Below are 17,263 nucleotides of genomic sequence, written 5' to 3'. Positions count from 1 at the left end.
TCCACCCTTGAGATTAAAGTGAAGTATGTAATTAGTCACTTCCACTCGCATGAGGGCGCTGTTGTTGATAATGTCAAAATCAGCTGATTGGGTGTAAAAGCAGAAAAGCGTAAGCGGGAAAAAAACGCGAAATTGTTATTATTACCGCGATAACTATCTAATAAAGTCAATACGCCAGACGTCAATTGAACAATCTGAATATTTTGTGACGAGGATTATTTGCCGGAAAAGTAAGTACGAATGCTGTTATGTGGTTAAATGAAAGTGTGAATGGAATTACTTTCAACTAGAAAGATTGTTAATTATAAAAAAAAATTACTGAAGAATTTTTATTACCAAGACCTTTCAATTAAAATGGATATACCATTCATAAATATAGATGCTGATGCGTTCGACGACGACATTGAAATAATGGAAATTATCCAAGACGCAGTCCCTAGACAAATTAGGGATCGTGTTGATTTTTTTCATTCGTACGATGATTTATCGTTCTTTCGACGATTTGGATTGACCAAGGAAACTGTTCTGGGACTCCTTCCACAAATAGAACAATTTTTGGAATTTCCATATGATTTGTGAGTGTCGTTTTTAACAATGCCAAATATCAGCTATAAGATTTTCAATAATTCTTGTTTGTAGAAATTGGTCAATATCTCCAATGAACCAATTGCTAATTTGCACTCATGTTTTACTCGTCAAATAGTCACATGACTACTATATCAGATGTAGCTAAAATCAGTACATCATCTGTGAGTAGAATTGTCCAACGAGTATCCCGGGCAATTGCTCGATTACGACCACAATATATTTTTTTTCCAAGAAATTTAGATGAATATTAACGAAAAATCATATACATTCGTGTACAGTCGCCAGGTAAGACTTTCGATAAATTCTTTTTAAGTATCAAATCATTTTTGCAAAATATTTTATATAACTAACGAAAAACAGAAGTTGCAGGTGTACAGATTTTTTTTCTGGCGTTTCAGGAGGAATGGTGCCGAAGTGTTTCGGAATAGTAAAAATGTTTTCTCCATCAATGTGCAGGTTGTGTCTAATGCAAAAATGGAAATATCAGATATAGTGGCTATCATTCGAAAAATGTTAATGCGAACGTTTGCAAACGCATTCGCATTATGGGGCTTATATTTGACCCTGGTTAATGAACATTCGAAAACAAATTGGTCTTCGCAATTTTAAATACGAACGAAAATTTGGCATTGTTGCAATAAATGACGTTCATTAAAAAAATTTAAACAAATGTCAGAAAAATAAATAAATTTAGACGTCACGACTAAAACTTAAAAAAGTTGTAATGGATAATACAAAGAAAAAGGGCAATCATGTCAACGCGCAGCAAATGCAGCTTCTAGGAGAGTACGTGCAAAAGAAACACTGGAAATCTTGGAGAAAGGTATATATTGCTAACATAATTATGAATCTTAGTTATTAGTATGTTTGCGAAAACCTTTTCTTATACAGTTTCCCTTATGCTTACAATTATAATTTATAATTATAGTTATAAGTATAAATTGTAACAGTTATGCTGACGGCTTAGAACCTTACATTGACAAGCAGAACTGACTTTCTGTCACGCAAATTGATCCATTTTGCCCATGAATAATTTAGAAATTTTGGCTACTTTTGGCAATACAGAAGATGTTCAGAACTACTTAGTGCATTAGTTAATACAAAAAGAGTTAACAGAAAAGCGTTATTCATATACGTGTGTTAAATTCAACATGAATAGCATTCCGCCAGAAAACTTTCGTTTTCTTTTTCGATTTGAAAAAGAACATATAATTAAATTACATCAAGCTTTGCAAATGCCTGCAAAATGGGTTACACCAGATGGTCATGTCATTGAAGGTTTATTATTATCTACAATCGAGAAGAAATTCCGTATTTTTAAACACTCTTCATTTATAGGTCTTGCAGGATTATGTCTCGTTTTAAGACGATTTTCTTACCCAAACAGACTAAAAGGATTGCAAAATGAATTTGGATTACATTTTTCGTCAATCAGTAAAATTTTAAAGTTTGTTATTACTTTTATATTCAAGAAATGGGCCAAGTTATTATTAAATTTTGATAAAAACATATGGTTAACGCAAGGTTTTCTCGCAGAGGTGGCTGCCTTCGTACATAAGAAAGGTGCTCCTTTAAGAAATTGCATTGGGTTTATCGATGGTACTGCCCGGGCAATTTGTAGACCATCAAAATTTCAAAAAGAAGTTTACAGCGGACATAAAAGAATACATTGTCTGAAATTTCAATCAATCACCGTTCCAAACGGTATCATTTTACATTTAAGTCCTCCGTATTCTGGCAGACGACATGACTCTTTTATCCTTAAAAATTCAAAAATCTTAGAGCAAATGAAGCTCCATTGCCCACAGTTTTGTTTATACGGTGACGAAGGGTATCCATTAGTGCAACAATTAATAAGACCATTTTCTAATCATAATTTAACAGAGCAGCAACAAATGTTTAATACCAAAATGTCCAAAATACGCCAATGCGTAGAATGGAGTTTTGGTAAAATAACAACACAATTTGCGTTTGTTGATTTAAAAAAAAATCAAAAACTTTTTCTGCAACCAATAGGTCAGTATTATATTGTGGCTGCATTACTAACGAATGCGCATACATGTTTTTATGGAAGCACAACTTCTCGATACTTCGATATAGAATCACTAGATATTATGGAATATTTTCAATAATTTCTTTTTAATCAAACAATTACCTTTAATTAATATGTTATTATTAAATAAACATTTAAAAGCTGTAATTATTTCAAAAATTATGTCAGATTTTTATTATTTAAATTTTGTGTTAAAATGTTTTCCAAAAATCTGTTTAAAATTGCATTTTTTTGTCTTTCTATTTTACGGCCCTCTTCCTCCTCTTGCCATTTTTTCTGTTCGAACTCAAGTTTAGCTTTTTTGAATTCCAACTCTTCTATTTGAATTTTCATATTATCTTGATGTTGCTTTTCTTTAAATCTTAATTGTTCTTGTTGTAGCTGACTTTTCCGTTTCATTTTTTCAATTAAATATGAAAAACTTGTTCCATCTTTAGTTCCATTTCTCGTCTTTCGTGCTGCTGCTGTATAAACCCTGCTAGATTCTTGGTTGAACCCTTCACGACCCCCACGCTCACCATCAATATCAGTGTCATTAAAATCGTCAACAGTGTGAAAAAATATTTCATTGTCCACGTCAGTGGCTTCTGTTTCTAATATTTGTTCACTATTACAACTTTCAATAGGACTGTCCAAACTTTGCAGAGCAGCTTGGCGAATTGCTTTTGCAGGCATAACCTCGTCGAATTTTTGGCCACTGCATCTTTTTTTACCCCGTTCATTTTTTTTATTTTCTATGTCAATTTGTGCCACATCTTCATATTGCGACCAGACAGTCAGAAGTTTTCTAACAGCGTCGCCCCACTCAGTCTGTATCCGTTCTTTCCCACTTTCTGTAGCTTCGTCGGCATCAAATTTTCTAAATTTTATTACTTGTTCCAACATATGATCTTTTAATAATTTGAAGCTACAGTTCTGAAAGCGCTCTCTTTCGTCTTCACTTACGACTGCATGAAGTTTTTTCCACACATCTTCTTCGTTTGTAAATTCAGTCTCGCAAAGAAGGTCGAATAATGCATTCAAACATTTTATACGTTCCCTCTCTGAGAATCGAAATCGTTTCTTTTTCAGTTGCGACATAACTAATTAAAGTTCTAAATGACACTGACTGACATTGTAGAAAAATTCTACTATTGTCAATATAAGAAGTAACGATTGTGAGTGTTAAGACATAGTTATAAGGATAAGTGTAAGCATAAGAAAAAATTTATAAGAAAATGTTTTGCGCAAACACGCTATTATATACTAGGGCAACTTATATAAAAAAACGTTGATTTATTTTTAGGCATGGCAAGACAATGAAAAAAAGGCAAAAAGTAAGTGATCAACAAATTTCAAACACAATCGTGGTACCGGAGGGGGAAAACCAGCCCAAGAAAACTGAGTGATTCGGATATTGCAGTACTAAATATAATAAAAGAAGTATCTGTAAAGGGGTCACAGTAAAGTTAATGAATCAATTGTAAAAGAAAACATGTTAGAGATGGAGAAAGCAAGAAAATAAGACAACGACCCAATGGAGAATCTACTTACAGAAGTAGAAGAAGCAGAAAATATGTTGTTTCGTGAAGAAGAAATTCCAGTTTTAACAGAAAATCAGAACGTGTCTTTTGAAGAAAATTTTATAGATATTGAATCAACTTCAAAAACTATACCCAACAAACCAGAGAGTATTAATAAAAACAGTAGCAACATTCCCCAAGATCTTAACAGAAATAATACATTTGAGCGAGCATTTGAAGCAGTACCTTCAAAGAGAGAATCAAAAGCCAAACAAACCGCAAAAGCTGTTTCGCATTTCGAAAGTGTGAGTACGGAAAGAATTATTATAAAGTGTTTGAATGTGAAATAAATTTATGAAACAAAAAAAAACGTAATACAGTTATTCTATTGTGATTCACTAATTTTGAAATCTTCGGATTAAATCAGCTCTAATTATTCGTCCTTTGGCTAAATTTGGATTAACTCTTCTTGCCGGTCTATGTCTTGGTTATTATTTTCCATGTCATACATTTCAAAATCAATTTCGGCTGGTAAATATAGGTCTAAGACTTCGGGAACATTATGTTCTATACCTAGGTTGTAAAAACGACACAGGCATTAACAATTCGACCTGTCGTGCCTGGATCATAATGTTTAATGCATTGTTCTATCTTTCAACAAACACCGAAATCTTTTTTACGAACACCGTTACATCTTTCTATAATGCTTCTTATACATTTAAACAAATGGTTAAATCGTCCTGGAGTATTTCTTGGAGGCTCGCCTTCTACAGGTGTTAATAACCACGGGCGAAGTGGATAGCCTGAATCTCCAAAAAGGTAGACAATGTGACCAAATGCGTGCAAATTTTGTAGTGCAATGTTCACATTTGAAGTCTGCCAAATGAATGCATCATGCGTACTCCCTGGATAGGCGGCATTAACATTTAATATTCCAGGAAACCCATATCTTTGGTAAAATTAGCACGAATATTCACCATTTCCTCCATTGTGTGAGGAAATTTTACGAATCTATTAAATACTGCTGGCTGATTTAACGTGTCAGTTATTTCCTTTAAACAACGACTTACTGTTGGTTGTGTTACACAAAAATATTTATTAGAACCAAGATCCATTTGATAGCTCCCACTTGCATAAAAAGGTAATGCTAACACTACCTAAAATAATAATAATTTTATGGTAATGATTTCTAATAATAATCTTTTAAAAACAATCATTGTATTGAGAAGCAAACATAATACGCAGTAGCTACAAAAAGTAGTCTATTTTCTATAAATTACCTTTGTTTCAATATCTATATCCTGATCACGATAAGCCTGGGTTAAAAATGGTCTTATAACAGAAAGAAAACGCACTAATTCTTTTGACAAACGGAATAATTGAACAAATTTGTGTTCGAGTAGCTCTTCAAATGAATTTCTCCTTCGATCATAAACTCGAAATGCCCTGCTTTCAGCATCTTCTAAGGCTTCAGTTAACAGAAGATGAAGATATTCATCAGGCATTTTGAACTTTTTAAACTTGATTATCACTTATTACTCACTGCAAAATAATACGTAATAATATGCGTATGCGAAAGAAATATTCACTCGTCATAGACCGCTCGCTGCAAATGCACTTCGTAACAATACATGCGAATGCACAAAAATAGGAAGTTTGATGTTGTATTCGCATTGCATTATGATACGCATTCGCATATTTACATGCACTAGATGAGAATATGTCCCCAGATTCATTTCTCCTTGGTAATTAATAAGGAATTCATATTTTTTTAGTTGATGACAAGCTTATATTATAAACTTGTACTCATACTTCCTGAAATCGTGAATACATTACAGGTGATAGCGCATATCCTCTACGGGAATATTTATTAACACCTCTTCAAAATCCAAGAACTGAAAGAGAACAGCTTTAAAATGAATCTCACATACGAACAAGAGGTGTGGTGGAGAAACTTTTTGGTATTTGGAAGAGAAGGTTCCCTGTGTTAGCATATGGAAGGCTAAAGCTAACAAATACTCTCAGCGTCATTATTGCTACAGGAGTGTTGCACAAGATTGCACGAAAAAGAGGAGAGAGAAGCTGAACCCCCTTTGCCAGGAGAAATAAATGAACACGTATTGCAACAATTGATTCGAGAAGGAGAAATACCGCAGGTGCCTCACGCAAACGAAAGACAATTTTTAGGTCCTCAAATGAGACGAAGTTTAATTGGAAGATTATAATTTCTTAAGAATATTTTATAATACCATATAAGAAAATTTATTACATTAGATAAAAATAATCAGATATCACTGAATTGAATTTCCTTTTCCTTGTAATAGACATAATAGAAGGTCTGACGCCGAAGAATCGTCAATTTTTTGTAACAGTGCCCTCTTTATATCTATATCCAACTCTAACGATTTTTTTTTTAATGCAAACAATTCTTCTTTCCTTTCCTCTGTGACTGTGTGCTCATTTTTTAAAGCCTCCAATTGATAAGTAGTCAGCTTAATTTTCAGTTCTGCTAACTGGTCATATTTTTTGGCCAAATCTGATGAAGACAAGTTGCTGCCTGCTGGTCTTGCAGTCCACGACAATGTTTCTGTCGGTTTCGCTCTATTTTCATCAGGAAGTGTAACAGAATTTTGGGGTGGTGTGGCTTGTCCAGCTGTTGACAAAGGCACCAGTTTTCGATTTATTGGTTTTTTCAGGTTGCCAACTTTAAAATCACCCCATTTCATATTATTATTATCAGCAACATGCTACAACATATCAACATTATTAGGTTGTATAATCTACATATCATATGGCGCAAATTCAATAGTTTTACAAGGCCTCCAGTATACTCAGATGAGTTAAACTCATTATTTACCTCAACATCCTGATGTGTTTCTCCTTCATCAACTGGCTTACTATCATCACTATCGCTGTCATGACCTGGTAAAGGGAAAAAGGGTTGCAGGTTATTAATGGAAATACCAGGTGTTGCAAGATCTTCCGATGCCTCTTGTTTTATTAAAGTTTGACTATCTGAATCAAAATCCTGTGCAAGACCATGTACAGTTTTTGGATTCATGGCGGCCAAAGCGAGGTCGAACGTAGGATCGTTTACAAGCATTTTGCCTTTCCCTCCTCCTGTGCGCTTGGTGGACACTTTTTCATCAGAAACTACCAGACGTACATTTTTTTTAGTATTTTCATAGCAATTTTTTAATGACTGCTGCTTCCTGTAGACTCCAGCAGTTGATCGCTTATTAAATAGGACCGTAATGGATTTCCAACAACGTTCCTTTTCGCGCCATGTGACGGCATCCGATTTTTTACATTCGATGATTTTTTTATAAACTAGCACTAAATTTAACAAAAGATTTTTTTCATTTCTTGTGAAATTCGGCGATCGAGATTTTGTTGCTTTTTTCACGACTCCACTATTACTATCGTTGTCCATCTTAAAGATCTGAAATGAACGAAAAAAAAAAACCTTTCTTGTTGTGTTGGAAAAAGTTATCGAAACGAAACGAAAATGATAAGAAACGTTGTCCGCAAACACTGTGATATAAACAAAATAAAGACCTTACCTATTCTAGCTGAGAACTCTATAGCTACTGCATGTAATTTACCACAAAATTCTGCTTTAATTCCTACACTCGCTACCGGTTCAGATAAAGTAAAAAACCGATTCTATTTTCTGATCTCTCACACCACAACATTAAAATTATCCACGCCTACAGCAACGTCAACCCCAAGAATAAAGAAGCAACGTTCTTCTTCGTCTGATGATAAATGTGGTATGTATATCAAAGATACTAATAATAGGATCTGCGCAAGTACTTTGCAAAAATCGTGAAATATATTTCAGTTCCAGCAGTTGGAAAAAAAACTATGCGTTCTCGAATAATTCTAAGTCTGAACGATGAAGATGACTACACATTTAGTAAAAAGTTTAAAAATGATAAACAATTTTTGATTGGCAATGCTACCATATATCCGAAAAATTTAAAACCCATCGCTCTCAATCCGGGAGACACAGATGTATACATAGGTGGTTCAGCAATAGATTGTTATTTACTCGCAAATATCCTATGCTTCGAAACAAAAGAATTTTACCGAAATGTAACTATTTTTCCTGTAGAGGGCTACATTATCAATGAACTACGAGGCATAATCAGAATGATAATTTTCCAAGACGGAACAATTTAATTATTTGAATATTAGCCACACCGGTGGTTGATATTATTTCCATCGCCTTCGTAAGGTCATCCGTATTGTTGGCTGTTTCATTATTTTCTGTTGATTCCTGCAGATTATTTATTATTAAGTTGCACACACGACGTTATCTGTCCTCTATTTCATCAAACAGCTGTTCATCAGTAGGTACATGACCGGTGCATAGGATATCTCTTCGTTTTTTAGAGATTTTTTACTTGTCCGAGTTCCGTTTTCAACTATTATTATCTATTATCCGTTCACGATCTTTATATAGTAAGGTTGGCCATGAAAATCTAGTGAGTTTGTTGGTATTGGATGCAGAAGAATACAAATTCCCTGAACTTTTTTCATTAGGTTATGTTTTATTAAATTAAAGGTTAAAAAGATGCCAGAAGTATAAACATTGTTGCCGATACTTTTAGTTTTCAGTAGCAATGACCAAGTTAACGGTATCCATTTTTTAGAAAGCATAAAACTTTACGCTATTTAAACCAGTTATTCGGCATGTACCTATTCAATCATCTCGAGAAACCTAGAAATGCTTCTAAGACATATTACACAGAAAAAATTGTTGGATGCCTGAAAACTTGCTACAAGAAAGCCAGAACCGAAGCTACTTTTCAATCAATTGACGAGTCAATGGTGAAATTCAAGGGGCGATCAGCACTAAAACAATATAGGGGAAAGTCCCCCTTATTGGACCAGTGCCTCAATTGAACCACCCTATTTTTTTTTTAAATCTAGAATAGTTGCCGACATCTAGTGCATATTATTCGAAAGTATTTGGCGCCAAAGCAGTGTTGTGCAAAATTCCATTCTGTAGCGGGAAGTGTCTGCTTGTTAAATTGCAAAGAAATTTTGCCACCATTGTGATACAACTTTTCGCATGGTTTTGTAAGGATATATAGCCTAAATTATTTCATAAATACAGTGCACAAAGACTACATTGGTCAAAGCGTAATAAAATTAAGAACCTAACCTAGAAATAAATATGTTTTATTTCGTTATAGCGTTTTAATACAAGAAAATAGTAAATTTTGTACCAGCGCGTAAATTGGACCACCTTAGATTCTCCTTATTTGGACCGGTCTAATTGAAGGAACTCCCGATTTGACCAATCACGTCACAGTATCTAGGCGCGTAATTTTAGAATTTCGTATTACAATGCCCAATAATAAATTTTCTTGTTATAATCTATTAACTATGATTTTATACTAGATGGATGCGGAAAAACAAGCAAAAAAGAAGTATTATAAATGGAGCGAAGAGGACATGGATAATGCACTAACTGCTTTTCGTAAAAATCAACTAGGGTTGAACGAATGTTGTCGGCAATTTAATGTGCCAAAAGCCACATTTAAAAGACGTTTGTCAGATAGTAACAAACACATTAAGGGCAGTACGAAACGCGCCGGGGTGATTACAACGTTGCCTGCCGAATTAGAAGCTGATTTAGTGGAACACGTCCTTAGGTTAGAAGCTTGCTTTTTTGGAATCACCAGACGAGATGTGATGAACCTTGCATATCAATTGGTGGAGAAAAACAAAATATACCACAGATTTAACAATACTCAACAACGTGCTGGAAAAAAATGGTATTACAATTTCATTAGAAGACATCCCGGACTATCACTTCGATTACCAGAAAAAACATCCATGGCTCGGGCGAAGGGTTTCAACAGGGAAAATGTTACAGACTTTTTTAACATATATGAACGTATTGTAGATGAAAATCAGTTTGACGCCGCTAGAATATACAACTTGGATGAATCAGGTTTTTCAACCGTTCAGAAAAAACCACAGAATATTTTAGCAAGAAAAGGAAAAAAACAAGTTGGAGTAATCTCAAGCAGCGAAAGAGGAGTCAATACAACAATTGTTTGTTGTTTCAATGGTACGGGAGTTTATGTCCCACCAATGTTCATATTTAAAAGAATGAGAATGCATGAATCTCTAAAAAATGGCGCACCGCCTGAAAGTCTTATTGAAGTATCGGAAAGCGGATATATAAATTCTAATTTATTTACCAAATATCTGCAACATTTTGTTAAAACAATCAAACCTACAAAAGACCAAAAAGTATTATTGCTATTAGACGGCCACACAATCCATACAAAAAATTTGGATGCATTAGAATTAGCAAGAGACCATGGGATTATTCTATTGCAATTGCCTGCTCATGTCACCCACAAGATGCAGCCTATTGATGTCGGGTTTTTTTCGCCACTCGAAAAAAGATATGTTATAAATCAGGAAACATGGTTGCGAAGCAATCCGGAATGTGTCATTACTCAATTTCAAATAACAACATTACTTGGAGAAGCGTACTGCGAAGTCGCCACCGTTGCCAACGCTATTGGTGGATTTAAAGGTTCAGGCATTTGGCCTGTTAACCGACACGTTTTTAGTGATGTTGATTTTGCAGCAGCAGATATATATATATTAAACGAAAGCGAAAATGAAAATGATAGGATTATAAGAAATGTAACGCCCATCGCTGAAATTGGGGGTACCGAAAATGTAAGGGAAACTATAGTTAGTCGAGATTTCACGATTGATGAGCACTCTAATCACCTCTATATTATACACCTCTAGAAATTTCACCTATGCCCAAGATAATTAAGCAAACAACAAAAAGAAAAAGAAAGACGCAAAAAACTATAATATTAACAGCGACACCTTACAAGGAACAGTTGGAACAAAAGAAAAAACAGAAGACTAAGAGCAAATTTGTTGATGAACTTAAGAACCCAAAGCAGGTCCATCTGGTTTGCGTAAGGACAAAATACCAAATGCAAAACAAGACGTTATTATAGAGGCCAATGTGCAAGAATGGTACTGCTTCCTCTGCGAGGAAACAACGCTGGAAGACATGATTCAGTGCAATGGATGCAAAAAATGGGTTCACGAAACATGTTCAGGAGCTGAATCGCGCACAAAGCGTTATTTATGTGATTATTGTACCTAATTATAACAGTATTGTTCAGTTTACATGTAGTTCTAAAACGTTTATTTTTGTTATATATATATAATCTGTTACCCTCTTTTACCTACTGGGTGTCGAGGGGGGAGACGCACCGAGCCGCTCAGATAGGAATGGCGATCTTGGCCACCCATCCACAAAGTGACTGCGGACAGCGTTGCTTCATGAGCATTATCGCTGCGCCGCGCTAGGGGCTATCTGAGCCGTACTGTTATTATTTTTTAAAATTTAATATTGTTTTTTTTTCACATTTTAAATAAAATTATGTTCATTTCATGCATTTTTACCAAGAAGGTCCAATCCAAGAATATAGTGGTCCAATTTAGGAACCCAGTCTCCTATTTTGGACCACTTGCAGACCTTCAAAAATTATTTTTTTTAACCAATTTGGATGTTTCAAAAAATTCTAAAAAAATTACCAAACATTGAAAACATGTCAAAGTTAATGGCTCAACACTAGATAAGTTAATATCGTATTACATTTTGGTTTTAATTGAAAAAATGTCCCACTAGGTCCGAATGAGGGGACTTTCCCCTATGCCGCTCAAGCCTATCAAAAAACGAATTAAAATTGGCAACGAAGTGATTCACTAACAGGATATGTTTACGACTTCAATATATATTCAAGCAAGGAAACTGAACAGCAAGAGGGCACATTAGGCGAAAGAGTAGTTCAGAGGTTGACTTATGTTTTTCTATCGAAAAACTGACGTTGCCTTATGTTTTGATCGGTTTGTTACCTCCGTGAATCTTATGAAAAGCATTTCACTTGCTGCTGTAGGAACTTGTATGTCCAATCGAAAGAATTTACCAATTATGACCACTAAGCTAAAGAATAGGGGTGATGTTGAATTTAAGTGCAGCACAACAGGTGTAGTAGCAGCTAAATGGAAGGATACAAAAGAAGTGTTACTAGTGAGCAACTGCCATGATGCAAACACCGTTTAGGTACGTAAATAGAAAACAAAAGGATAGAAATTATGTTCAAATCCAATGTCCTGAAGCAATTTGTTTTTATAATGAACACATGGGAGGTGTTGATCTTTCTGATCAACTGGTTGGAACGTATGATTTAGATAGAAAATCCACAAAATGGTGGAAGAAAGTTTTCTAGAAGTTATTACTGAATATTAAAAATAGTGTTGACATCAATAAATTTCAAAAACTTCGAGCCTATCTAAAAAAACAAGGCGAGGGATACAGTGCCAAAAAGTACAGGAATTCGACAGTTTCTTGAGATAAGCTGATGATTTCAAATATTTAGCCATGAAAGTTGTTTTAATCATCGGAATTGCGAGAGCTTGTCGCTGCGACGAAATGGTTAAAATGACTGTTGATGACTGCGAAGAATACTTATAAATTAAAACAAATTGCTATAGCATTACACAAGGTTCAAAAAAATGACTGTACTATTAGCGAAGCCACCGAAGTTTGGATCATCCTCAAGTCTGAACTGGAAGAAAATTGCAGTCTTGAAGAGGTCAGACACCTAGAGGGAAGATTTGATTTGGCTCTGTTCGCAGTACACTTTTTATAATTTACTCGATCAGCGATTTATGGGCTAAAGATTGACTGAAGAACAAAGAAATAAAGCCCTACAGTATGTCGGTAAGTACCATCCCAACTGTATGTCAGATGTAATTAATGAGGCAAAAATGTCACCTTTCGGAGCATATTTGTTTTCACATCAAACCAAAGAAAATGTTAAACCGGTTGCTTGGTGGAGTGCATTAAAAGGTAGAGTAAACGAAGAAACAATAGACTTAACCAACCAGTTACATACAGCTATAGCTTCTTCTGCTGGCATTGAGCAAATTTTCTCCACGTTTGGAATGGTTTATTAAAAAATTAAAAACCGCTTGGGGGTGGTAGAAAAAGCTTCCAAACTTGTAAATATTTTCAAAGCATTAAATTAGCAAAATGTACATGTTTTTGATTCTTTTAAAACTTAAAGCATATTCTAAACATGTTTTAAACAATTCTAGAACAACGAATGTTTTATTTCACGTTTTGTTTTTAACAGTTTAAAACCCATTATTTAAAACTATTTGTTTGAAACCTACAGCAGAATGGTGGTAATTTCGAACACTTGGTGTAAAATAAATTGTATTTCTTTGCATTTTTTTTAATTAACTTTTATGGAAACGTTAAAGGTGCGAAGGTTCAATAACGTAAAACCGTTGTCTTGTGTCTACTTGTGACATGCACAATATGAGATTGCCAATTTTGTCAAACGGAAAATGGCCAACTGCAGAGAAGAAATCTAAACAACAAACAGAAAAATTAAATAGAGACTGAGTCAACTTTATCCTTCCAGTGATCAAGTTTTCCTCGATACCAGACCTACATAATTATCAATCACTTTTCGAGGGTATTTTGTAGTTACGCAACCAACGATTGTAATTTCTTCCAATAATTATTTTGGAAAGAGACATTTTTTAATTTGCATGGAAAATCCATAAGCGACTAGATGAAAATCATTCTGAAACACCTGTATAAAAAATTTAATTTTATGAAAAATAAATACTTTGGGATCAATTGACTATGCGACAAATATACGTGGAACCAATTTTCCCGACATAAATGACAGGCAAATTATTATTTATATGAACATTCAACCTTTGATAAAAACCAACATTTAAAATTTCCGTGTCAAAATACCCCAACAAAATAGCTGAAGGTCACCAAAATTGAGCAGCAAAGATCAAAGGCACCGACACTTTAAAACTGTTTTGCTACTTGGAAAGGCGGATACACAAAGACCCTCAATTGTTCAAAGAATACTCGGAATTTATGGATACGTATTTGTTTCTTCAACACATGTCAGAAATTTCAAAAACAGACAATTCAGGTTATTTTTAAAGCCATCACCAATTTATTACGAATTTTCTCCCACGACTAAACTGCGAGTAGTTTTCAACACGTCTTTAAAAACCAACAACAATAAGTCAATAAATGACACTTAACAGGTCCCCAACTTGCAGCAGGACCTTTTCAGAGTTCTGTTACGCTTTAGAACTCATAAAATAGGAATTACAGCCGACGTGCAAAAAATGTGCCGCCAAATATTGTTACATGATGATTGATGAGGATGACCAACAAATATATATTTGGCGTCACAATACTAATGAACCGGTCAAAGTGTATCAATTAAATACCGTTAATTATGGGTTTGCTAGGTCGTCTTTTCTTGCCACAAGATGTTTAATAGAACTCTCCAATCATTCAAAATTTCAATATCCCGGAGCCTCCAATGTACTCGTAATTTATAACGATTTTTAAGTCGATCTTATTATTACCGGGGCTGATACCATCGAACAAGCCGCACAGTTATTAACTGACGTAAATTCCATTTTAAAATCGGGTGGTTTTCAACTTCACAAAATAAATTCCAACTGCTCCAGGTTAGTGAATAATCTTCAGGTAAAAATGCAAAGTAACCTGTCCTTGGATAAACACGGGGACGGTAGAATATTATTCTACCCTCCGGATAAACAGCAACCCACAAAGACATTAGGTGTCTTTTGGCATAATGATACCGACACAATTACATTTTCTACAAATATAAAATTTCGTTCCCAACACATTAAGTAGCATAAACATTTTTATCTACGACTCTTTAATAATAGACGCATTATGTACGTAACTATAGATACATAATACCCCATATTAATCACTAGTGTTTAATGAATATTAAACACTAGTGAATAATGGATTTATTTCAAAATGTCCTAAAATACTGTTCCTTTTTTTCTAGAAAAATATAAACGTCAAAACTATGTATATATTCGTTTTTTACGTGTTATATATTTAACAGTTATTATTCTGTGTAGGATTTAAAATTTAAATTTACAATCTAAACGGAATTCGTATTTCGCGATTGTAGATTGTAGATGGCTCTGACGTTGTTTACGTTGCCACCTGCTACTACGGACGCTTAGCCGCCATTGTGCGTATTGTTTTGAATTTTGATTTCTTGCGAAAATTTATTACCGACGAGTGTTTTTATAAGAGGTTATCATCAGTTATAATGGATGAAAACACTGAAAATCTTCCTGGCACACCTCCCGAAGTGGCAGAAGCAGCTGGTGCTGTTAACCTGTTACCAGAGAAATCTCAAAAATTGTACAAAATAGCGTACAATCAATTCATGAAGTGGAAACAAGAAAAGAAGATTACCTCATTTTCCGAACGGGTGATATTAGCATACTTTGCAGACTTATCAAGTAAATACAAAATTTCTACGCTGTGGACTTATTACTCCATGCTACGAAGTACTCTCAACATCAATCATAACATTAATATAGAACAGTACCATAAATTAAGAGCATTCTTAAAGCGTCAAGGAGAAAATTACCAGCCAAAGAAAGCGAAAACGCTTAGTCCTCAACAAATAACTAAATTCATCACTGAAGCCCCTGATGTAAAATATCTAGCAACGAAGGTAAGAAATTATTGTTTCAAAATTATGTTGTAGGTTCTCATTTAATATTTTTTTAAAGGTGGCTTTGATAATGGGCATAATGGGTGCATGTAGGACTCAAGAACTGCATTCAATGCGAATTCAAGACATCAAAGATTTGAATTCAGCTTTTTTGGTAACACTGCCCAACACTAAAACAAAGATTAGAAGATCTTTCACAGTAACTGAAGATTACTATTTAATATGCAAAAAGTATCTTGATTTACGTCCAGCTGAAGTGCAATCAGATGTGTTTTTCCTTAATTACCAGAATGGTAAATGTACTATGCAGAGAATAGGTATCAATAAATTTGGTGGTATGCCGAAAGAAGTTGCAGCATATTTGGGGCTCCCAAATCCAGAATTATTTACTGGACACTCTTTTCGTAGATCCTCGGCTACTTTATTGGTGGATGGTGGAGGGGACATAACCGATTTAAAACGCCACGGAGGATGGAAAAGCTCCTCCGTGGCAGAGGGCTACATAGATAACAGTGTGAAATACAAACTAGAAACATCAAAGAAAATTTTTAAACAGGTGAATCCCTCGTCAACACCATGTACATCAATTCGAGCTCCTGTAATGGCAGAAAACTGTGAAAACATAGAGGAGTATGCTGCTGTAAACTGCGATAATGTTGTGATGAATCCATCTCCCCCATGTACATCAAGTGAAACTAATTGTGGTTTAAGAGAAACTAGTAATTTTGTTAAAAATTCCCATTCCCTCAGTAGTAATGTCAGTGTTGACATGAAAGGCAAGCCAATACAGATTTCAAACTGCAGTGGCCATTTTACATTTAATTTTCTTGCTAAGACAAGTAATAATAATAATTAATTACTTATTTGTTTTGTTTATTGTTTCTGAAATAAATTATTATTTGTGAAACGTGTATAATTTGTTTAGAGTCGTAGATAAAACGTCGTATTTAACTAGCGCATAATGGCTATTATTCACACGGATGATTTACACACTCGCCTGCGGCTCGTGTGTAATTTTCATCCTCGTGAATAACATGCTACATTATGCGCTTGTCAAATAATATACTATTATTTCATACTGCAGTCACTAAGTGTGACGTTTCACTTATACCATAAATAGCTATTATTAAAGAGTCGTACGAAGTGTCCCGTCCGTAACCGTGGAATGGCTGAGTGATTCAAAATTGCAAAAAGAAATTTGTTAAACTCAGGATCACGAAGCAATGCGTACACGTCATGGATGACGTAGATCCGTTACCAACACTAAATCAAAAATACGCGCGGCAATACGTGGCAAGACAGATTAAAATCGATCAATTTGCGGGAAATTATATTGGTACGACTGATAGCGAAACATATGCTAAAGTTTTATCGATTTCACAAGTGTCATTGGTGTCAGTTTAAGTTGTGTTATTGTTTGATTTTTCGCGTTTTGCTATTTTTCTGCTTGTGTAATCGTATCAGTTCTTTTCAGAACTAAAACAGTTCTTCTCAGAACT

General features: G+C 34.6%; 2 protein-coding genes across 2 annotated transcripts in view; one reads left to right on the top strand and one right to left on the bottom strand.

Annotated features, from left to right (window-relative positions):
* Positions 1–6,434: 6,434 nt before the first annotated feature.
* The window catches only part of LOC135143210 (myb/SANT-like DNA-binding domain-containing protein 3), a 152,322-nt gene continuing 141,493 nt past the window's right edge, over positions 6,435–17,263 (bottom strand). Inside the window, exons 4-5 of the mRNA XM_064075088.1 lie at positions 7,001–7,585; positions 6,435–6,890 (exon numbers count right to left, since the gene is read on the bottom strand). Coding sequence (XP_063931158.1) covers positions 6,435–6,890; positions 7,001–7,576 — 1,032 coding nt within the window. The 5' untranslated portion in view covers positions 7,577–7,585. The remainder of the gene's footprint in view (positions 6,891–7,000; positions 7,586–17,263) is intronic.
* Positions 15,093–16,624, top strand: LOC135143278 (uncharacterized). Its single transcript, XM_064075147.1, has 2 exons — positions 15,093–15,764; positions 15,823–16,624. Exons 1-2 carry the CDS (start codon positions 15,351–15,353, stop codon positions 16,618–16,620), a joined length of 1,212 nt encoding a protein of 403 aa, XP_063931217.1. The 5' UTR covers positions 15,093–15,350; the 3' UTR covers positions 16,621–16,624.

Source organism: Zophobas morio, unplaced genomic scaffold (genome assembly GCF_036711695.1).
Source record: "Zophobas morio isolate AGI-343-1 ecotype UQ-CSIRO unplaced genomic scaffold, CSIRO_AGI_Zmor_V1 ptg000058l, whole genome shotgun sequence".
NCBI classification, from domain to species: domain Eukaryota; kingdom Metazoa; phylum Arthropoda; class Insecta; order Coleoptera; family Tenebrionidae; genus Zophobas; species Zophobas morio.
The sequence above is the reverse complement of the archived record's forward strand: the minus strand, read 5'-3'. Positions and strand labels throughout refer to the sequence as shown.